This window comes from Aythya marila, assembly GCF_965140915.1.
Source record: "Aythya marila genome assembly, chromosome: Z".
NCBI lineage: Eukaryota > Metazoa > Chordata > Aves > Anseriformes > Anatidae > Aythya > Aythya marila.
In genome coordinates, this window is record NC_139080.1 from 3,164,483 (window position 1) to 3,186,657 (window position 22,175).

At 43.1% G+C, this 22,175-nt stretch overlaps 1 protein-coding gene across 8 annotated transcripts in view; it reads left to right on the forward strand.

Moving 5' to 3' along the window:
• ST8SIA5 (ST8 alpha-N-acetyl-neuraminide alpha-2,8-sialyltransferase 5) overlaps window positions 1–22,175 on the forward strand; it is a 76,921-nt gene that overhangs the window by 34,732 nt on the left and 20,014 nt on the right. For 7 of the 8 annotated variants that reach the window (XM_082782959.1, XM_082782958.1, XM_082782961.1 and 4 more), the window contains one exon: window positions 11,903–12,010. The exons of the other annotated variant lie outside the window; for it this stretch is intronic. In XM_082782959.1, the coding sequence (XP_082639085.1) occupies window positions 11,903–12,010 (108 nt within the window). The remainder of the gene's footprint in view (window positions 1–11,902; window positions 12,011–22,175) is intronic. 8 annotated transcript variants of the gene reach the window in all.

Genomic DNA, 22,175 nt, shown 5'->3' on the forward strand with positions numbered 1-22,175 from the left:
AAACAGCCGAGTAAAATTAAAATGGTGAGAAGATACAACTAAAACCCTTCCACTGAGTGATCTCTGTGGTCAGTCTCCGGCCTGCATTACACCTTGGGAGTCTCTCCTCTTGTCAGAGGCTGGCAGAGAACAGAAAAAAGCATGATGTACAATTCCAAGATGTGCTAGGAAAAAGTTTGGTTTCCAGCACTGCCATCCATGGGGCTCAAGGAGGGAGGTGTGCCTACATTTTGTCTCTTTGACTGAAAAACACTCTTTATTTAATTTTTTTCATTTTGGCTTGTAACAATTTGTCATTTTTCCTTCTTTTTTTATTGCATGGAAGTCTCAAAGAGGGTTTCCCTCTCACTCAGTGAAGGGAGAAAGCACTGATCTTCCTTTCTGCTGGGAAGTGGTAGTTCCTGTCACAGAAATAAGAATGCAGGATGTGGCGGTGTCAGCCTGCCAGTTATTAACAAAATAAAAGTCATTTACCTACATCGTCATCATGAGGGCACTTCACTCTTTCCTTCCCTGAAGAGCACTGCAGTGCCTGATCCCAGGTTGGTTTTCTGCTGGCTGTAACCTTTGCTGGGTCTCTCCTTCCACAAACCTCCTGCATTCAGTGCCCTGCTAGAAGCTGATGCCGGCTGCAAGGCTCCTTGGACGCGTTTTAGCATGCACCCCCAGGGACCACAGTGGAGCGGGTGGTTTTGGAGACCCTCCTTGCAGAGGGGAAGAGGGATATTTATATTTTCGGTGCCGCTTGCCAAGCAGGAGCTTGGGGACGCTGCCTAAACCTAAAGCCATTCACTCGCTAGGGTTCAACGGCAATAACAGGCCTCTGGGCCTCTTCCCAAGGCAGCGGGAAGAAATTCAGTAGTATATTTAGAGAAACCTGAAAATTGCCCTGAAATAATATTCCAGTAAATGTACGGTGCTTTTAAGCCTAAATAGAGCACAGGGCTGGCTCGTTTCTCTGCAAGAAGATTGGGGAAATGGCTCGAGGCCAGCGAGGCCTGAAGCAAGCAGCTGAAACCAGCAGTTTGGGCATGGCGCAGGGGAATGCAGAGATGGGACTGGTCCCTGGAAGTGGTGTGAGCATTTTCGTGGAAGAGAGATGGAAAGAAGCAGGGAATCAGTTGGTTTTATTGCCAAAACCCCCCCAAAGCTCCCTGTGGGGGTGCCGTGGAGGCTGGTGGTCCTGCATCCACCTGTGGCCTGGCTGTAGGGATGGCAGGCCTGCAGGCAGGAGGGGAAGCTCCAGGAAAGAAACTCTGGTCAGAGGAATTCGAGAAGGGGTCCACCCTCCGGTCAGGTCCTCTCCTTCCCTTTAATGAGCTATTAATGAGCTCCTGGTGTCACCGGGCAAAGGGGAGAACACAGATCAGATTTCTAGGTACTCACACATTTTTCACCCATCGTATAATGTTCTCCGCTCCTTTGCCTGCTGTTTTATAATGTGCTACTGGAAAGCTGAATCCTGCCCCTTTTTCTCCCCTTTTTCCTTTTGGTTTTTCTTCTTCTTTCCCATCCTTTAGCAGGATGAATGTCAGTGCCCTCAGCAAGGCCAGTCTCTCATCCCCACAACAGCTAACATCTCAACGAGAGACTTAAACTCCAGGCTGGATTATGACTTCGGGAGCTCTGGTCTCTGTAGGTCCTGATCCCGAGTAAAAAGGACGATGAAATGAGATATAATTAAGGGACTTTAATACGCATCTCTGGGGTAATTATTTTTTATTTTAGGATTAATATGATGATTAAAAATCCGCTGCATTGATCTGTTAAAGTAGGTTAAATGCCGTGGACTTCTGCTTAAATCCAGAGCTGCTCCTTGCTTTTGTATTGACTTATCTTTCCAGTGTGCAGCTTTCAGATGAATTTGCCTTTGAATCAGATGCTCAGCTGAGGGGTGGCCTTTTTTTTTTTTTTTTTTTTTTTTTTTGGTGAGCTCTTGTTTGGCCAGCTGGGAATAATCCTGGATTACATCAGGAAACTGCCACTGCTGTAAAAACTGTTGAAATGGTCCCTGTCCTCATCTTCCAACCTGTTGTGTGGAAGAAATCAATAGGACTGTCCTTGCTTGCTTTGGCAAGGGAAAAATACCAGACTAATGCTTTGTTATATGCCTATTTTCAGCTGGCAGAGTTCAAATATTGTTTTTCTAACAGCCTGACTTCTTCCCAAAGTGAGAGTCTGCTGAAGAGGTGAATTTAAAAACACTTTTGAGCCAAGAAGAACACATTTTCAAAGCTATTGAAGACTTAAACAAAGATTACCCTCAGGTCTGTCAGAGGGGGCACGTACAAAACCTCAAAGACCAACTCAGCAAGAAAGAGCAAAACCTCCTGTGCAGGCAGACAGCATTATTTGAGACCGTCCTGAGACCGTGTATCCCAGGTTAATGCTCTTCTTGTTGCAGGGTATTCCTGAGAGTGTCTCAAGGTCTTATGGAGAGTGGGGGGCTGGCATCCCCATCTTGCCTAACTAACCTTGCAAGGACAGGGATCTGCACCAGCTCCCTGGGAGGCTGGAGGTGGCAATGGGATGAAGCAGGGAGCTGATAGATTAACTCGGCTGCCTCCACAGCCATTACTGCTGGATGTCCCATTCCCTTACGTGTTGTTGCTGGTGGTTGCTTTACATAATGCTCCTATCTCCCCACATCAGTTAAAATTAGAGAGCTCGCAAGTACCTGGGATGTGAATTAAGCAAAAATCTGCAGACACTTATAGCTCTGTTGAAGGCTGCAGCAGAGGCTTTTGTTGTGAAAAGTGTCCCAAAGCCAAAATCCTACCTTCAGCTACCGTCAGGTAGCTTTAAGGGTTTTTATATTATTTTTTTTCGGAGTCATAATTTTCATTTGCTTTGAAAGGAAAGCATCAGGTGGCTAAGGTTTTAGTACCAGAGCGTGGAGGTTATTTCTTCTCCCAGACTGCCTGGCAGAGCTCCTTAATGCAGAAAACAAGCAGGGGTTGAATCCCTGCTCCCTGTAGATTTGCTTTATTTCCAGCACCTCCACTGCGTTGTGGTTTAACCCTGTCGGCAGCTAAACACCACCCAGCCGTTCGCTCACCCTTTCCCCTCCCTCTCTGGGATGGGGGAGAGAAATGGGAAAGTGAAGCCTGTGAGTTGAGATAAAGACAGTTTATTAAGACAGAAAAAATAATAACAACAATAATAATAATAACAAAAAAAATAATAACAATAATGATGATAGTAGTAGTACTACTACTAATGTGTACAAACAAGTGATGCACAATGCAATTGCTCACCACCTTCTGACCGATGCCCAGCCTAACCCCGAGCAGCCACCCCCCACCCCAGCTAGCCACCCCTATATATCGTTCAGCATGACCCCAGATGGGATGGAATACCCCTTTGGGCAGTTTGGGTCACCTGTCCTGGGTCTGTCCCCTCCCAGCTCCTGCTGCATCCCCAGCCTGCCCGCTGGCAGGGCAGAGTGAGAAGCTGAAATGTCCTTGGCTTGGTGTAAGCACTGCTCTGCAACAATTAAAACATCGGGGTGTTATCAGCACTCTTCTCATCCTAAGCCAAAACATAGCACCCTACTAGCTACTAGGAGGAAAATTAACTCTGTCCTAACTGAAACCAGGACACACTGTTAACATGAGAAAAGCCAGAAGAGCTCGTCCCTGACTTGCCAGTCCTTGTCTGTTTCCTGGATGACAGTAATTTAAGGTAATGCAAGTCAGTTATTCCTGTATTTTGCATGTGCAAATTGCATTAACCTGAGTGTGTCATTCTGCACTGTGTCACACTCATCCTTGCTGAGCTCCAGCCGTGGGTGCTGTGAGTCGCTGCAGGCTGCCCTGCAGACATTTAGTCCCTGGTCCAGTTCCCCACGAGCCCACCCCGCACAGCAGTGGTTGGTTTGCATAGGGTTGGGATCACACTGGGCTGTAGGAGCTCTGCAGAAGCTTCATGCCCTGCAGGGGTGGATCGTAGGTGTCCTGTGTACCAGCCAGAAGGTTACTATCACCCTCACTGGTGAACAAAGGTGATTAAATCCTAATTCTGATCCACATGATACCCAGCAGCAGTTTGTGTCTGTCAGGGATCTAGGCTTATTTTTGTCTTTTTTTTTTTTTTTTTTTTTGATATTTGGCTTAATATCAAGACTAACTCTGCTTTCTGTACTTCACACACATCTGTTGCCTCTGTATGACAAAGTGATGGTCAGGTTTTCCCAGTGCCCAGCATTCAACACCTGTGAACTAAACTCTGCATCTAAACAGGGTTGGAAACCCATGCCGTATCTTTCAAAAGCATCTCTGTTATAACCTGTCATCAACTTGCTTTATCTCATTTTGAAAAAATTAAGTTCCTTCTACATGTGTGGGCAGGTTCAGAGCTCAGAATTCCCTGTGTTTGTAGAACAAAATTTCTACCAAACCCAAAACTTCTGCTTGGAATCGTGCTACACTGTGTTCCTGCACAGCTCTGGCTGTGAGTGATCACGTCAGGGCCACTGCTCACCTCGGTGGCCACTGTTGAAGATCTCCTGGTAATTAGGTCTTTAATTTTTGAGCTGATAGGAGTTTCCTGATTGTTCTTTCTCTTGGTGAACGCTGTTCAGACCAAATTGCTGTGCAGAGCTCTGTATTTTCATACTTTCACCGTGCCTCATTCTTACCCTTGATTGCTTTTTCATTTCATTTCTTGTTTCTTAATTCAAGTGTACTCATTGCTCAGCAGCCCATGCCTCCCTCAGGCAAATTACAGACTTAGCCTCCCATTTCTTTGAGGTGTCCTTGCCCTCCATTGCTTGCATCCATTTTGCATTTTCATCAGCCCTGCAGATAGCCACTGTCCTTCCGCACCCCTTTATCTAGTTAGTTTTGTGCTTTAGCTCTTGTGATGGAAACCTTAAAAGCAATATCCATCGCTGTAGCTTCATGGCACATCCCATAAGAACAAATACAGCCAAGCTTTTCACAATCCCAGATGAAAATCTCGACCATTCAACAGCGTGGAAGGCTTGCACAGAATCTTGCCTGCTCATGTGGCTGACACAACAAACACAGTGCCTTTATCAAGCATCTTCCTTGTCATCTTCCACCCAAGCCCTTAGCACAACCAGGGCTCAGTGGTTATGTTTACACTGAAGAATACGGCACAGTGTAGGGACACTTGACCTCGTAGTAAATATATCAGCTTTGGAAACATGAGTTGCAAAGCAATTAGCTTAGTCAGGTCTTTAGTGCCCCGGTGAGATTGCTTTTGGTACCCATGCTGTGTCAGGTATCTTAGCACTGAGCTGCAGTTTCAAGTGTCAGAATTTGCTTAAAATATTTGGGATTTCCCGTGAGACTCTGCGTCTGGGACTTGATCGGTCCTTTTTCTTGATGAGTTCACAACCTGCTTCACTGTCAACTGTTGTCGGTTTTATGCTTCCCCTAATTATTACAAATACTAATCTTTTAATTATGAATATTTATTACAAAATGCTGATTTTATATTGCTCCTTGGATGTTTATCTTCCAGCCACAGATCAGAAAAGGAATGTTTGCATTGTTTTATCTTCCTTAGGAAGTAATTTTAGATCAGGTTTTTCAGAAGTTGCATGTGAATATCTGATACAAAATTTATCCCAAATGTGAGATGTGCTGTATGAAACAAAACCTTTTTCTTCCTCTATAATAGTGGTTATAATCCAGAAGCTTCCCACCTATGTTTCCAATTTTGCTCTTTGTGCTAGTCAAAATACACTCCTCCACCACTTTATTACTAGCGTTTTCCTCCAACGTGTAGAGCCAGGCTCATCCCCAGGATAGTGCAGTATGGGCCAATGTGTGATGTAACCACACGTGCCCATTTCCAGCATCCTCCATCCATGTCTTCCTCTTCATGGGACCCATATTATATCGTATTGCTCTTTATTAATGCAGTGAGTAGAAATATGAACATTTTGCTCATTTTACTGGAGAAATAAGTATTTTTCGCAGCTTGACAAGTCAGATTCAAATCTACTTCCACTGAATGCAAATGTGAGTTTTAATAAACTGTTCAGATAAGTGTTTGCCTTTCACTTGTCATCTAATTTCATTGTCTTCAGTGACCAAGTCTTGTTCTTTTTTCAGCAAAGGAGAGGTTTTGGACTCAGAGGCTAGCATACCTTGACTCTGCTGGTTTTGGTTTGATCTCAGGGTCTCAATGCTTCCTAGTGGATGCCTTATTTACCCCTTGATATCTAGGGATTTTTGAGGACCTCTGATGTCTTTTCAAGTGCTGGGTAAATAAACTTGCTGTTTCTGGCCTGTGCAGAATACGGATTAAGATCATTGATTTTCCTCCCAGGCTCCACTTACTATCTCCATTGTCTTCTGTCTTTTTCTTCATGACTGCAGAAGTCTGTCACACTACTGAATCCTGATATTCCTCCCTTTTTCCAACCTTTTTTACTCTCTGATCCATTTTAGTCACTGTTTTTAATCACTCTAATCTACAGGTCATTCATGCATAGCACTGGTTTTGTTTTATTTTCCATCCACCCTGTGGACACAGTGAGTCATATTTTCCTTATTTTGCAGGAAAGAAGGAACTAGATCTTCAGCATGATTAATCATCTGACTTTCCTATCTCTGTGACATCCGTGTTAATAGTCTAGGGGGATCACTTTCCAGTTGCAAGGAGAGTAGCAAGATCATTTAACCCTGAAGACTTCAGTTCCTCTTCTCAAGGGCACAAGGATTATGAAGTGGGGAAATTGAGGTAGAGTGAAAGTAAGTGATTTCCACTGACTTTGGGAAGCCAGTACATGGCCTGGACTGTCTGTTTGTCATGGCAGGGCCTGCATATGGCTTTTGTGTTTGGGTGGCATGGAACAGTGCAGGGCAGCACCGTGACCAAACGTGAGGACATATGATTGGAAAATTATTAATGGAATTAAATTTAATGGAATCAAAATTATTTAATGGAATTAAATTAAAACTATTGTATGGAATTAACATATATATTATTAACTTATAACTGAAAGAGCCAAGGCAAAAAGCTGGGCTTCCTGTCACGTCCCAATACTGTCTTTGCTAAGGAAAATGCACGCAGGGAAGGAATGTGAGAAGTACTAGAAATAAAGAACAGGGAAAGTAAAGACAAGTAAGAGAGGGAGTTCCAAAAGAAAATGCAGTAATGTGTCTTGCTTGTGAGGACATTCGTGCCTTTCTTTCACTCCTTCGGAGGAGGCACCCTCTGCTTCCCCTTGCCTGCCCATCTGTGGTAGACCAGCAAGCTGAGTCAGATCTTGGCATTGCTTCACCGGTATAAAATGACATTGGTTTCTGTCCATTTTTGCTTGCCTCTGGGTTTAGTCTGCCTCTGGTAGATGCAGGATGAGGGTAGTGGTAGCTGTCACCTTGGAAAATGAGTGGAAATTGCCAGCTGGCTGGGATAAAATGAGAGGAGCTGGTGGTTTGGTGAGTGAGTTGGCTTCAGAGTGCAAGGTGCTGCTCCGTGCCCTCTCCTTGCACTGCTTATGTGATGCCCTAGACAGGCTCTAACAGGCCCAGCAATGCATAAAGTCTTTTGCTGTGGAATAGCTCCCTTTAAAAAGCCTTCTTGTCTGAGCTGAATTTTCACCTTGCCTTCATGCTTCAGAAAGGCAGCAAGACCCCCCTGAGGTAGGATCTCGAGGAGAAAGCAGCGCAGACACAAAGCTCCTTGCTGCAATCCATTCACTCTTGTTCTTTCTTGCCTACTAGCTCAAAAACCTCATAATTGTTCAAAACCCGCATAATTGATGTGCTCTGCTATTAAAACCTCTGCTTGTGCAGGGGTTGTTTCTTGTTTGGATTATGGCAATGAGCTTTTTGCTTTGCTTCCTGCTGCTTCGACAGCCGGTCTTGACAAGCCCTTCAGAATTACTGCTGCTTCGTTAATTTTCTTGCTCTTTTTTGCCCCCTCCCCCTATTCTTGCCTTATGGCAGTGTTTATCTGACCACATACTGCTTCTGCATTTACAGCTACCAATTAGGATCAAAATATTGCTTTGACATTTACCTGAAATTCAAGGTCTTTCTTGCTAAGACATCCAACTCATGGTGTTGTTGAACACAAGGTGCCAGGTTGCTTGTTCTCCTGTATGTTAGGGGTAAGTGCCATGATTAATGCTGTTCATGAGCTCATGAGGTCTGTAGACTGGCACTCGGTTTGCCCACAGCAAAACTTCCTTCATGAGAAATTTGCTTACAGTGAATGCACAGAACACTGATATCGTTTTTAGTTATTACGTCTTTTATAAAGTCTTCCCTTGTCATCACCAGCATCAGATGTTGGGGAAACGTGCTAATTTTAGAAGGGTTAGAAATAGAAAATGGAAATAACAGTAGGGCAAACTGAGCAAATGGCAAAGTTCCACCATTGGTAATTGTTGGTAATGATCCAAGGCTTTGATGTTGCTTTATTTATTTATTTATTTTACCTCTGTGACATGAACTGTCCAACCTACATAGAAGACCTCCACATCTACATCATTTCCTTGGCTTTCCTTCCCTTCTTTTAATCTCTTAACATTCTTTTTTGTCGTGCTTCTTTTTATCTGCCTTTTCTGTTCCCATCCTGTATATGTCATCCCTATTGCAATTCTGATTCACAGAAGCTTAATTTACCTCGTTATCTACCTGTTAAAGTGTAGTTAGTGCTGAGAGTGAATGTGCTGGTATTTAACTACCACAATATGCCAAAGAAACCTGCTGATGGAGCAGTTCATGACTCTGACTTATTTTCTCAGTTTGTTTGCAGATTTGGACAGATAGTATTTATGAACATTTAAAATTCACAATTGTAAGGATTAGACAATTTTAGGTTCTTAAAACTAAAATCTCCGGACTCGGGGCTGATTGACTGAAATCAATGGTGAAACTTAGAGTAATCTTGTTAGGAACAGAATTAATTCAGGTCAGTGTTTGCAAATGTCTCATCTTTGATTTTTTTTTTTTTACTCCGACTTAATACTACAAACCATTATTTGTGGGAGTTTTTCTTACTAGGAGGAATGGGTCTATTGAATATTCAGTCCAGAAAATACTGTACATTACCTTTGTGTCAGTCTTGTGGACTTGCAGTGAGACACAGTCCTATGAGCTGTGGTATGTTTTGTGTATATTTAAGTCTGCATGGTGCTAAACTCTGTAGCACCTGCTCACTGGAAGAAGAGCACTGGATAGTCCTTTTTTTCCTGTCTCTCTCAAGATCAGACACTTGGCTTGCTCCTAACCCTAAGCTCAGCTCACCACCTTGTGTTTTCTCCTGACCATGTAGAGGAAGAAGCGTCATACCCGGCCCCCTGCTTGCTCTCATCAGGTATTTTTGTACCTCAGGTCCCCCAGTCTACCATTTCAAAGCTGAATATTTTAAGCTGTTCCTCATGAGACATACCTACCATTCCTCACCATTAGTCTTCCTGATCTCCTCTTGGATCTTACCCAGCATTTGTGTGTCCTCCTGCAAACTTGGTGCCTCAGTGACAGTACGCAGTGTTCCCAAAAAGGCCCGATGAGATGGGAGCATTAGAACGTGGTTTTATCATTTCCTTTGCTTTAGGGTCAGATCCCCAGGCTACCTTTAAGCATTTACTTCGCTTTCCTTCCAGCTGTTAACGTGCAGAGCGAAGATATCCAAAGGGAAAAGGCTTTACCAATTGTTTTAATTCTTCATTTCATCTCCCTGAATTTTGGCTACACTTTAGGAGGGTTAACCTCTGAGTGCAACTTTGATACTGGCTACTTATCAAGACTGATGCTATTTCAATTTGCAAGTTAGTATCCAAGTTCAAAATAGCCAATTTAAATCCAATTAAAAGTTTCAATTCCAACTTGTTTTTCCCACACTTCTACTCTCTCCCCTTGCATCATTCACTGCTGCCCTTAGCAGTTAAAACATATTTTTAAGGCCATACAGTTAGATGTCTTTTACAAGGACATTTACACTATTCTACCGGAGTCATAAAGTGCAGCAAAAAAAGTGTTAGACTATGATGCATGGGAGAGAATCACGGGTGTTTATTTCAACAAGCCTGAAAGAGAAGGTGTCTTAGTCAAAGTGAGAATTTTCTCATATTTTCTTCACACCCATCTTCTACTTAGAAGTCATCACCTCGGGCAACCTCAGCTGATTAAAAGCTGTCAGAGCAGTGTCGAAGGTACGCGACTCCCTGGTAAGCCACAGCACTGCTCCAGCTTACAGGCATTACAGTATAAACCACACACCCTTTGATGTCATTTTCCAAGCTGAGGGGGCAGATCAGGATGCCAGCTCTTTCTTCAGTTCACGGTGTTTAAACCACTCAGAATTCCCTCTCACAAAAAAATGCCTTTACCAGAAAGTGGGTTTTCAATGTAAAAAAAAAAAAAACAAAACAAAACCAAAAAGATTAAAAGGCACAAAGCATACAAGAATAACCATCATAGATCATTTCAAAATTTGTTATTTATAGGTAAAAAAAAAAAAGCATTTGTGGTGACATGCATTGCACAGTTTGGGTGGTGAGATGCTTTTGTCATGTGTGCCCACACTACAAGCAACCCTGAGCTCCCTGTGCTGCTGACGGCGGGAGGCTTTGCAGCAGGGATCAGTTCCCCCTAGGGGAAGGACAGCCTTTGATCAGGTGAATTTTTCCCCAAACTAACTCTATTGAGCCAATCTCTATTGATTTTTAATGACCAAGACAGTTGGCTCAGGTGGAAATGCCTGCACTGAAAATACTTGGATAATCTTGTCTTGAAAGAGTTATGACAACAAGGAAGTTTTGTGCACGTGTTTCCACAGTACAGAATGGAGAAACACCTTCTACATGCTTTGTGAGCCCTGTAGAGCTGCTCCACTTTTCTGCTGTGGGAAGCAGAAGCCTTTTTTTAATGCCCCATGTCTGTCCTTCTTAACTGCCTGTGCTGATAGCTGCTGCCAGTTGGACTAGGGGATGGAGGTGGTCTGAGAGATGCTCCAGTCCTTGTAATCAGCTTGCTGAACAAGAAACCTAGCGGGGTCCTGGATGCCCTTTCTTTTGGGCAGAGCAGGCGGGCAGATTGCTTCCTGGCTGTTCCCACACAGCCCAGCCAGGAAGTTAACTTTCAGTATTGGCAGCACCAAATGTTCACAACTCAGCTGCCAGGCTTCTGAAATCATGAAATTGGGTTAAAACGGAGAAGCTTAAAAATAACAATCAGCAAGATTCTTTTTCGTTGACTTCTGAGCTATAGGAGGGATTTGGCTTGTATTGTCAGGTGTTTCTTCAGACCCAGCTTTTTCAAATACATGTGAAATTTCTGCCCAGCTATAGGTGGAGTTTCCAGAAGACTGCAGGCAGTCACCACGAGACTTGCAATGGGTTTGTGAAAGTTTCGAAGACAGGGACTTGTGTTGGTTGTGATTTGCATTTGCTTAAAAAATATCGTCTTCCCAAGTAGGGAGAAGCAGCAATATGGAGTGATTTAGTGAAGTCATCAAATATGATAATTAATAAATCCTTTGCCAGCATGGCCAACAAATCAGAGGGAAGATCCAGTGCCCACCACATTTAACAACTACGGGAGATGTAAACTGCAAGTTTGGAATGTTTACTTCTTTGGCCCTGGAGTTTTATCACATCAGTCTCCAACTCTTTGTACTTGTGACTTGCTTCATGCATCTGCGTGTCCTTGAGCACAGATGGTTACTGGCCTTCCAGTTTGGTTGGGGTGACTGCTGCTGTGTTCAGACAAGGACTTGTAGAGTCTATGGGAAGTGAAAATTAACTGTTTGTACAAGTAAGATAATGAACTGTGGTTCTTGGTATCTTTTTGTTGTTTTTGTTGCTGTTTGTGTCATAGTCACCTTTCTGTGTTAAGAAAAAGGACACGAGAACTCGTGCTGATAGTGAACTAATGAATGTTATCAAATATCAACTGCCTCGTTTTCTTGCTAGAGGGCTGCAGTTTAGCTGGCAGAATGGAGAGGAGTTGGCAAATTGGACCGGCACCTTTAATTTCACGGATGACGGAGCAGTGAAGAGTGGCAGTGACACAGGCACCAGGTACCAACACCAGAGGGAATGACTACAGAGATCTCGTGCTCTCCATATGAACCACAAGTGCGGGCACAGGCTGTATGAACAAACAGGTTTACAGTTTGCTTTGGCTGTTCAGTGCTGCTCCCCATGGCACATAAGATGCTGGGGATGCCCAAGTGCTGTGCTGTTTTCCCCCTTCAAGGTCCCAGGGCCATTTTGGAACATGCCTTAAGCATCCATGGGGTATGCTGGAGGGTGATTTGTGTCCTGGCCTCTCCTGTTTTCATTTGTCCACCAAGGCCACGTGTCAGTATATGGCAGCGTGGGAGAGTGGGACTTGGGTGGGCAGTGGGAAATGTCCCAGCATACTAGTGTTGATGCAAGCAGAGCACGCTGGAAAATCTGACCCAAGGCTTTCTTTATAATAGAATATATATTTATTAAAAATGTAATTTAATTTGAAATCCTTCCACAGTGCCTAGTAGGGGAGAAATGTTGTATCAAGACAAGAGCAGAGTATTCCCTTTATTTACTATTCTGAGATGGTTTAAGAAGTGCTGATGTGCCGTTGTGCTTTTGGTGCTTATTAATTTGAAGTAGGGTCCTTTAGACTGACATATATATATGAAGGGTCATGAAAGGCCATGTTGCATAGGCAAGAAACTGTCTGCAGTTGTCCCCAAAGAGCTCTGTGACTATCACATACTATCTGTATAAATCACTGTCAGGTGTGGGGACATTTGGGATGTCTTCTGGAACCTCAGTTATAAAAAAAGCCCTGCTGGGAAGACTGTTTAGTCCTCAGCTTTTGTACAAGGCAAACTCCAGGACCTTTACTTTGAGGATCAAAGCTTTGTGAGTTCAGTGCACAGAGGAACAAGGTGAAATATTCTTGTGGATGGTTAAAAAAGGACCTTTCAGTGCATAGTACTTACTCCCTATCTCTATTGACATGAGGGAAATCAAAAATCCTGAATCACGTGTAGTATCAAGTTCAATAAACAGCAGGAAAACCTTAGGAACACTTTAAGTTGAAGAAAAACATATAATAAAAAAAAGCTTGTTTTTAATAACTATGTATAAATAAAACTCTCTCTGGATAAATTACGTATTTTGTGGGAAATACCATCACACTATATTTTGTTAACCATATGCCACTACAGCTGTGGAGCTGAGAGAATTTCAAAGGCAAGTGGAAGTACAGAGTCTGACCTGCCAAAAACCACCCAGTCTCACTGAACCACAGCAATGCTGCAATTCTTGTTGGGCTCTTAGCTGGAATGTGATCCCTATCAGTGCTGCTTAACACTCAGCTCCTCTAACTAGTTAAGGGAGCATTATGAAAACAACCAGAGTAGCTGCAATTTTGAGCTCAGAGCAAGAGAAGGATGGTTCATTCTTTCTAAGTCTGTATTTATGTATGCGTGTATCTATCTGTCTGTCTATTTCGTTGCATTTTAAGTGTGTGCATCTACAGTCTGTATACTCAAAATCTTCAGTCTAGGCACTTGGCATATGAGAAGACCAAATGTGGCACAAAGACAGATATCTTCTTGAAGACAGAGGAGGTTTAATAAGCACAGATTTCCCCCTCTAGGCACCCTTGGCAGGGACAATTGAACCATCATGGTGTGCAGGATGGGAAACCAAAATGTTTGAGTGAAAAATACATGCTAATAATGAACAACACTGAATAGCAGTTCTCCTCTCAATCTGTTTAGCCACTTTAACAAGGAAGAGGTTCAGGATGCAAGTGTTTTTTATTCAAGCAGGATCTAATTGCATGATTTAGGTGTACATTCCAAAGGTTATAATAACAATGTAAACATGTAAATGTCAAAGTCAGTGTCAGGTTAATGACTGTGGAGCTGAAAGATGGGAATTTTGAGTTAGGGATAAATCTAGGTGTGACATGCATTGCACATAAACGTGTTAAAGATGTTATTTACCCATTTGTCTACTGCTTGAAAGCTAAGTATACAGCAAAATAAAAAAGAACTGTATACGTGTAGAGGTGAGACCGTGGTGAGTAACTGCAGAACTATGTCATAATCTGCTTGCTGTTTACCTTTGATCACCTTTTTTACTTTGTTACCACGAGACTTCTCCTGAGAATCTTAATATAACACCCAACATCAAACTGTTGATATCATGTGAAAGCAACCCTTCCTCGAGTGAATAGTTCTTTCCACCAAAAAGAAAACTTCCAGACTAAATTTTTCTGGCCTCATTTTACTTGTATACATTTAGACGTCTCCAGAGAGATGTCTAAAGAGCACATAACTAGTTATATGTCAGCATATGCACAGTAAATACCTTTCAGTGCATGGCTGTGCAGTTTATTGTGTGTCATCACCTCCTTGTAGAAGGTTTTGTGTTTAGAGGTAGTAATTGAAATATATACTAATATTCTTTTCATTAGGTTCTAGAATTCATATATTTACATGTACATTGGAGTGTTTTTATTCATGCATGCCTGGTATTGTTCCAAGTATACTCTATAACTACTCTTTGTCTTTTAACTGGGGTGCTGAGACATTAACAACTCAGTACTCATTCTATAAGAGTGATTTATTAGATGCAAATGAAGGACTTCCAAAGCAAAAGGCATACTGAGAAAATAATTCTGTTACAATTGCTAGGCAGCCAGACTTCACAAGAGTAGTGGCCACATCAAAACCAATGAACTGTGAAGATCAAACGCTGCAAAAAGGATCAAACAGCTGAGAAGTAAAGAACATCATGTTGTCTGATTTCCATAGGAAAAGATTCAGGCATTGACAAGCTGGCATGTTTTTTATTGTCCAGGGGAGTTCACTACAGTTTCAGAAGATGAGCCCTACTCGAATTGCAGACAGCTCCACTGTCCCAGAGTAACCAAGCTCACCAAGGCTTTTCATCCCAGGGCATGAGACACTTTTTTAGATTGCACAGAACTGTTCCGTGGAGATAGATAGAAAGTGGTATCATGAACTCAGCTCAGTAAGTGGTGCAACAGAGAGTGTGGCTCAGGTTTGTGGCAGCTGTCATTGTTATGAGTAGTTTTCCCACAGAGGTCTGTGTTTTCTCGGACTTTCTGAACACCAAAAGCTTCATTTCCATGCATAGTGCATTGCTGTGCATCTTCCAGGAAGCAATAAAGTTGTGAATACTTTATTCATAAGAAAAGTTTACTGAGTAAAACATGTAAGCCTCCAAAGCCATGGGGTGGTGAGGCCAACTGTAGGTGTGTACACTCAACCTAAGGAGGACTTTCCTAGAGATTCATCCCTGGATTTGGGCATTTTTCTAGAGCCCAGAGTGCTCTGTTCTCCTTTTAATATGTTTTGCAATTTATTGGGATTGTGAACCTTCATGCTTAAAGCATTTGTTGTTGCCAAGATTAAACTGCCTTAATGGTGTGATGATAGACCTGGCCTGTTGGTTGGGTTATGGTGTTCTCTGCCACCTTCAGTTCATCTGAGCTGAAGATGGGGTTCAATATAGGACGTAGGTAGTAAGACCACAGGAGCCTTTGGTGGGTGAGATAAGTGAGCTGTATACTTTTGGGCCTTCTGGTTCCTACACTGAATTCTCCAGTATTGCAGATAGGGAACTTTGTCCCAGTGGCTACAAAATAGAGAGTGTAATCCACTGATTTCATCAAATTCACATTTTACAAGAATGCAAATCAGGGCTTGAACCATCAGACCTCATTGACCGGGATGGTAGTTGAGGATGTTCCTTAAGTCACAGTGCTGAACTCTTTGTATTTATCATACAAAGATACTAAAATCTTGAGAAACACAAGAAAAAAATAAGCCATTGCTTGCGATGATAAGCTAAAATGTGTTTTTGAGATGTTATTGATGTATAAGTGTTGTCATATGTTTTGTTATGCCTCCCAGGTGGTTGTACGGATAACAACATCAGCAGCTTATTTCAATCAGAGTGATAGGAATGGGCTTGATTAAAACAACTGAACAGCAGTTTTATTAAAACTGGAGAGCTCTGAAATGGATCTGGTAAAACAGTAGTCCCTGCAGCACACCCCGCTGCTGCTTGTCAGCAGCTGGTGCTGTTTTGATATGGTGATCAGGAAAGAAAAGAAACAACAAAGTCTCCTCCAAAAAGCCCATTCAGTATGCTCTCCAATAAATTGTTCTGAGAGTGACACTGCGCAGTGGAAAAGCCTCTAAATGGAGATGTGTGGCAGTCTCTGGGGGAGGAGACCCAGGGGGCACAGGGAGCTGTGGTGGTGGTTTGGGAGTGTGGTCTGTGAGATGGGCTTATCCCCGGTGAGTGAACACACTGCAGGGGCTTTGCTATGTCAATTAGGGCTGTTTCTGCTTTAGGTCCTGCTATTTCACCACCAGCTGTGCTATACTGAACAGTATGTTAGATGGAAATTCTGAGGAAACCTTGGTCTTGGATAAGTGGACGGATGAGAAGGGAACAACGTGGCACTGGCAGGAGTGGATGTGTGGTCAGTTCATGCTCCTAATGTGGTTTAGGGCAGCAGAGCCAGGCAATCCCAAATGAGCCCAAATGATTTTTGTATTGAGATGTGAGGACAGGTTATCAAAAGCAGAATGGCAGGGAGCAGCAAGTACTAGTTAGCCAGAAACTTTCATAGCTGTGGTGCAAAACACATCCCCAGGGTATCACAACTATCATCTCCTCTGTACAGATGTGTAAAGTGCTTGTGAAATCACTCGACCAGATCAGATAAGGACTCCAGAAACAGGACACTTCTGAGATATGGCAGACTGATGCATGCACTTCTCTGAGGTTAATTGGGAGGTAGAGCTATCAACGAACTAAATTTAAGGGACAGCAATATAAAAGTTACTCCTCTTCTGTGAAAGATCAAATATTTGAATTTATGTCTGGTTTGTGGAAGCACTTTTGTTTTAACATAAAAATCTGGAAGATAGGTAGGGGATCCTGAAACATTTCTGGACACTTCTGGCGCTATCTGTTACCAAAACCACAGACAAACTTGTGACACTGTGAGGAGATATCTAGCCAAACATTTCAAAATATCCTAGCTGGGTACTCAGGAGGTTCATAAGTTAATAGCTGTTAAACTCAGGTACACAATGTTGGGAAAGTGTGAGTCCTTATTCAAGAATTTAATTTCCTTATTTTTGTTTGATTATTCCAGTTCTTTTAGAAAGAAAAGCATATGTGAGCTAAAGATGCTATTTCTATCCTCATCTTCCAAAGCACTGGATATTATTTTCCTTGGTATTCTGCATTGAAAAGCTTTCTGCTACTAGGAATTGCTTCCTGGTGCAGCACTGGTCCCCCCTACTTCGTCACCATATGTTTAGATTAAGCATCATATGTCTCTCATACTTTTTGGAACCCAAATCATTCTTATAGTTCCTTTCATAAGTCCTCAGTGTCTTGGACCCTCAAAGCTGAAGCAGCAGAACTGGATACAGTATTTCCTGGGCAACCCGCTCTAGGTGTCCCTACTTGAGCAGAGAGGGGTTGGGCTGGATGACCTCCAGAGGTCACTTCAAACCTTAGCCATTCTGTGAACACTTAAATTTTCATTTTTTGCACGACACATTTTGTTTGTAGCTACAGCCACGTACTGAAAGTTAGTGATCAATTAGACACAAGTATATATTAACATTAGAGATGGAGATGGTAAAAGATTTAAACCAGGTAAGGCTAGTGCCCCTGGCATCGTCAGAAGACAGACAGGAGGGATGTGAACCATCTATTTTCATATTTGTTGTCCCCAAGGTGGAGGTAGTTTCATCAACCTCTATAGAAGAAGACTCTTGCCTCTTCAGCCTTCCCTTTGTGCCCACAGCAACTTCTCTCTCACTTCAGTCTTTCAAGCAACAGCCTGGTGTGGAGAAGTCAACACAGCCTCTCAGAGGGCAGAAACAACACGTACAGCAATGAGATATTTTTTGCCACAGCTCTAGAGAAGTGTAAATTAATCTGAGTGCATCAAACATTTCTGCTTCACGTGCTCGTTCTTGGATCTCATTTAACACCAGTACATCCTCAGATGTTTTCTTTTACGTGGTGTAGTACGAAAGGTCATTATGGTTTCCATCAGCTTCATGGCCTGCTCTTGTTCTCCATGCTAATCCTGTGGTCCAGGCAATGTCTGTGAGGGTGGCACCCGAGGTCCCTGTTCCTGCCTGCCCTTCACTTGCCTCTACATCACCTTCTTCTGCCCAGCAGGGATTTACCTAAGTGCCTTCCAACCAATGTCAAAGTGCATGTGTGCAGTTGTAGGAGGATATGACTTGCAAAGTGATAGGTTGCATTATGGGGGGGAGGGGGAAATATCAAAATGTCAGGCCCTTAAACCTTTTGACCAAACCTTGCACATCGTCATGTCACATAGAATAATTAATAGAGGGAAAATCTGGCAGGATTTGGTCCCTCACTCACAACAGAGTGATGAAGTCAGTACCTACTTGGCTTTGTTTTGCCTGAATTTTCCAGAGCCCCTGTAATCACTATATGCTCCACTTGAGCAGTGCTTTTGCTAAAAAATTCTGTGGATCCTCTGCTAGTCCTCCTGGATGAATGTGAGTCCCCATGTGCTTTGGGGACTGTGCCCTAGCACACTTGCAAGGTTCCTGAGTGAGGAAGATGACTCTAGACCTGAACTTGGCCGTGGCTCTGCCCATACTGATGAGTGCAAGCACCACAAATTGGACATCTCTCTTAGTAAGTATTCAGCCTGCAGGGCTTAGTTCACTTGCTCTCATTTCTTAGTCACTAGATAATGTGTATTTTTGGAAAGATCTTTGTTTTTCCTGCAGGGTAGGTGGAATCCTTCCTGTGGTACTCTGCTCCCTTGCAGTGTAAGCGCTGCAGCCTCACCACGAGCAGTGCAGAACCAGCACTGCAGGAACGAGCAAAACGGGAGGGCGTTTGTGCAGCAGAAAATGGTTTCACTTAAAAGACACCTGACAATTACATTCAATTATATTTTCAAACCTTTGTGCAATGTATCAGACAAATCAGTGCCTCAATCCAAATGTCACTTGAAGACAGGATTGAAGCCTCCGGCTTTTTAATTCATGTTGCACGACCAAGAAAAGCTTACTTTTGATCAAAGCAGGAGCAGCCCGACTGCAGATGATCAAAGACCTGAGCGTTAGCTGGTGTATTGGGAAGTCGGATCTCTCTCTCAAGCTCAGTAAGCTGCTCAGCTGGAAGTGAGATTGCAATGGGAGACATGAAGGTTAGAAAAGAAGAAAGTCATGGTTATTTAAAACGGGAAAATTACAGAGCAAATAGCATCTCATTTCTGGACATTCAGCACTGAGGGGTATGAAAAGAGTCCTCTCCCAGCACTTGTGGTGTTAAGATATGGGATTTGATCCTGGAAAAATGTAGATTTGGAAGGTATAACTGACCTGAATGGACATTGAGCAGTGAGCTGTGTGCATTTTCCCAGTGCCATGGGAAAACGTGTGGTTTACTGTGACTCAGTTGTCGTCATGTTCCCTCTTGTAAAGAACCGTGGATTCCTGGACTGGTTTTCCCTTTGACTTCTGACCTCTGAGGGATGAAAATTTAGATTTCAGCAAAGGAAGGGAAAGCAGTACAGGGAGAAGAGATTCTGGGGTGACACGTAAGAAAGGAGATTCTGGGGTGACATATACACACTGTTTCATGGATGTCAAACCTGCCTGTCATTCCTGGAAAGCTAAAATGCAACCCTTCCTCATAGCAAAAGGAGTAGCGTAGTCAGGAGTATCACTTGTCACTAATCAAGAGCATAAATCAAAATAAACTGCACTACACCCTTACATTTTAGCTGGATATCATTCTGAGGAAGATGACGGGGAGGACAGTTTCCATTGGTGTTAATTAAGCTGGCAGGCGAATGTGTCTTTGTTCACGGGGAGCTCTGTGGTTTGGAGTAGGAGTTAATAGGCAGGAGCAGCACTTGGAGCCCGGGGAGTGGGTGAGACTGATGCCTCCTGTGGGAGAGCAGGCGGGCTGCTCTCCAAATCCTCCTGGCAGGACCAGGCTGCAGGTCCCACTGAGCAGAGGAGCTGGGTTTAGAGGACATCCGCAGGGGCTGAGGGAGCTCATGTTCCTTGTAATAGAGCTTGGTGTTGGGGGAAAGGACAGCAGGAAGCCTGTGTGTGGGAAGAGGTCAGCTGGAGCTGCGGGGAGCTGCCTCTGCTAATCTGCCATGGTGTCTGAAGCAGGAGGAGGAGAAGCTGTGGGGCAAATGAAGAACATGTACGTTCCTGGAGAAGGAAATGCATCACTGCCTTGTGGATTTCTTTCAGATCCAGATATGGTTTATTTTTTGTGCAATTCTTTCCCCCTTACCCTTCTGCCTCTCTGGTAGCACATCTTTTTTCTTCTTTTTTTTTGGTTCATGGATTGGTTAAACAGGCAATGATCAAAGGGAGCCTCTGGGACTCAGAAAATTTCATCTCTTTCATAAAATAACAACTCTGTCTGCTGTGCCACGCGCTGAGGCCAGCTTTGCCGTGTGATAACGTGCTGTTTGACATCTGGGCTGCGGCTCTCTAACTTAGCAGCACAACCAGAAGTGCACAGGAAAGATAAAAATGCATGTTCACCTAGACTTTTACCATTCTTAGCTGTCCTGAAGCACACACAGGGTACTATAACCTCATGTTGGGCTGAAAGACAGCAGGAGGCTGATACACCATTGCTTTCCTCCTGAAGTGAGGTGGGAGAGGTGGGAGTGGTGTGCAAGGTGCTGAGTGTTGCATGGGGATGTATTCCTGCCTCTATCAATTCCTTCATGTAAAACGTGAACATTCAGGGTCCCAGTCTTGTCTCACTCAGTGAGCCAAAGTAAAGGATGGATAACACCAAACACAGTAAGAAAAATGAGTACTGAAGGGGGGTGAAAAATTGTGTAGTTACTTCTGTATCTGGACCGATAGCCAGACAAGACCCCTTCACCCTGTAAAATGCTGTGACCAGCCAGAAGTCCTATGAAGTCAGTTTGGTTTTGGAAATGTATCTGGAGTACATCCACACAGGGCTTTGGCCAGGCTGTACCAGAGGAGCTCTTAAACCAATTTCAGCTGGAGCAGCTTTCAAAATACACAAGTTGTTCAGCCCCAGCTCCAATAAGCCAAGCACAAAGGAGATGTAAAAGTGCAATGGATTTCATCTGCTTTTTAGTAAGGGCTGAATGTCCAGGTGAACAATTAAGTTAGAAGGAGAGCCCAAAGCTGTTGGTGAGAAACCAGAGGAAGGTCCATGTTGCATGACCTTCATCTCCTTTATGGGGGCTGAGGAAGCCTTTTCCCAGATTTGTCAGGATTTATGAAACACTTACAGTACAAAATTCCTTCTACAGAACTCATAAAAATGTATTTGTTTCCTTGAAAAATATGCGAACACACTTCCAAATAGTCACATTCTTGAAAGATTGTTGGGTTACTGTATTTCTTGACAGTAATAAGTTTACTTCCTCATTAAGAATTTTTGATGTTCTGCTCTTGCCATCTTCTTAGCATTGGCTTCTTCCTCTTAGTATCAAGTTTTCTGTCCCTTGCTGGATCACTGTGGTTGGTTTGGGTTTTGGCAAAGTTGAGGTGGTAAAAACCTCAGTGAGGGGTGAAGGAAACACTTCAAAGCAGTTTTTGACAGGTTAGAAATGTTCCCAGTTGGTAGCAGATTGCTTTGGGAGGCTCTTGGGCTTTTTCCAGTCACATACTATAGTCCCTTTCTCCCTCCTGTGGGTTTCTCTCTTCCTAGCTTTATCAAGTTGACTACTTAAAAGGCAACATTCAGAAACTTTAGATCTTTCTGGCTTTAGGAGGCCCTCATGGAGACACCTGGAGATGTTGTTTTCTGGGCACGTTCTCTTCATACAGTTTCCCTGGGTGGCATGAGAACTTCTCCAGAACAGCTCAAAGTTTGGATCCCCCCAGATTTTGTTGTTAACTGTAAACATGAACCACTTATAAAAATAACAAGGTTTTTCTATGTAAGGGTCTTATATTTGGAACTGAACAGAAATTCAGTTCAAATAGGATTTTTGGTGTTATTTTCAAATGACACAACATCAAAATTTTACATTTTGGATGATGGTTTGAATAAAGCTCTTACGGGAATCTAGTACTTTTATTTCTTATTGACAATTCTGAGGATAGGTTGTATTACGGGGTTGTGAATCTGACAATTTAAAGGATCCATAAAAATAACTTGATCTAGCTTC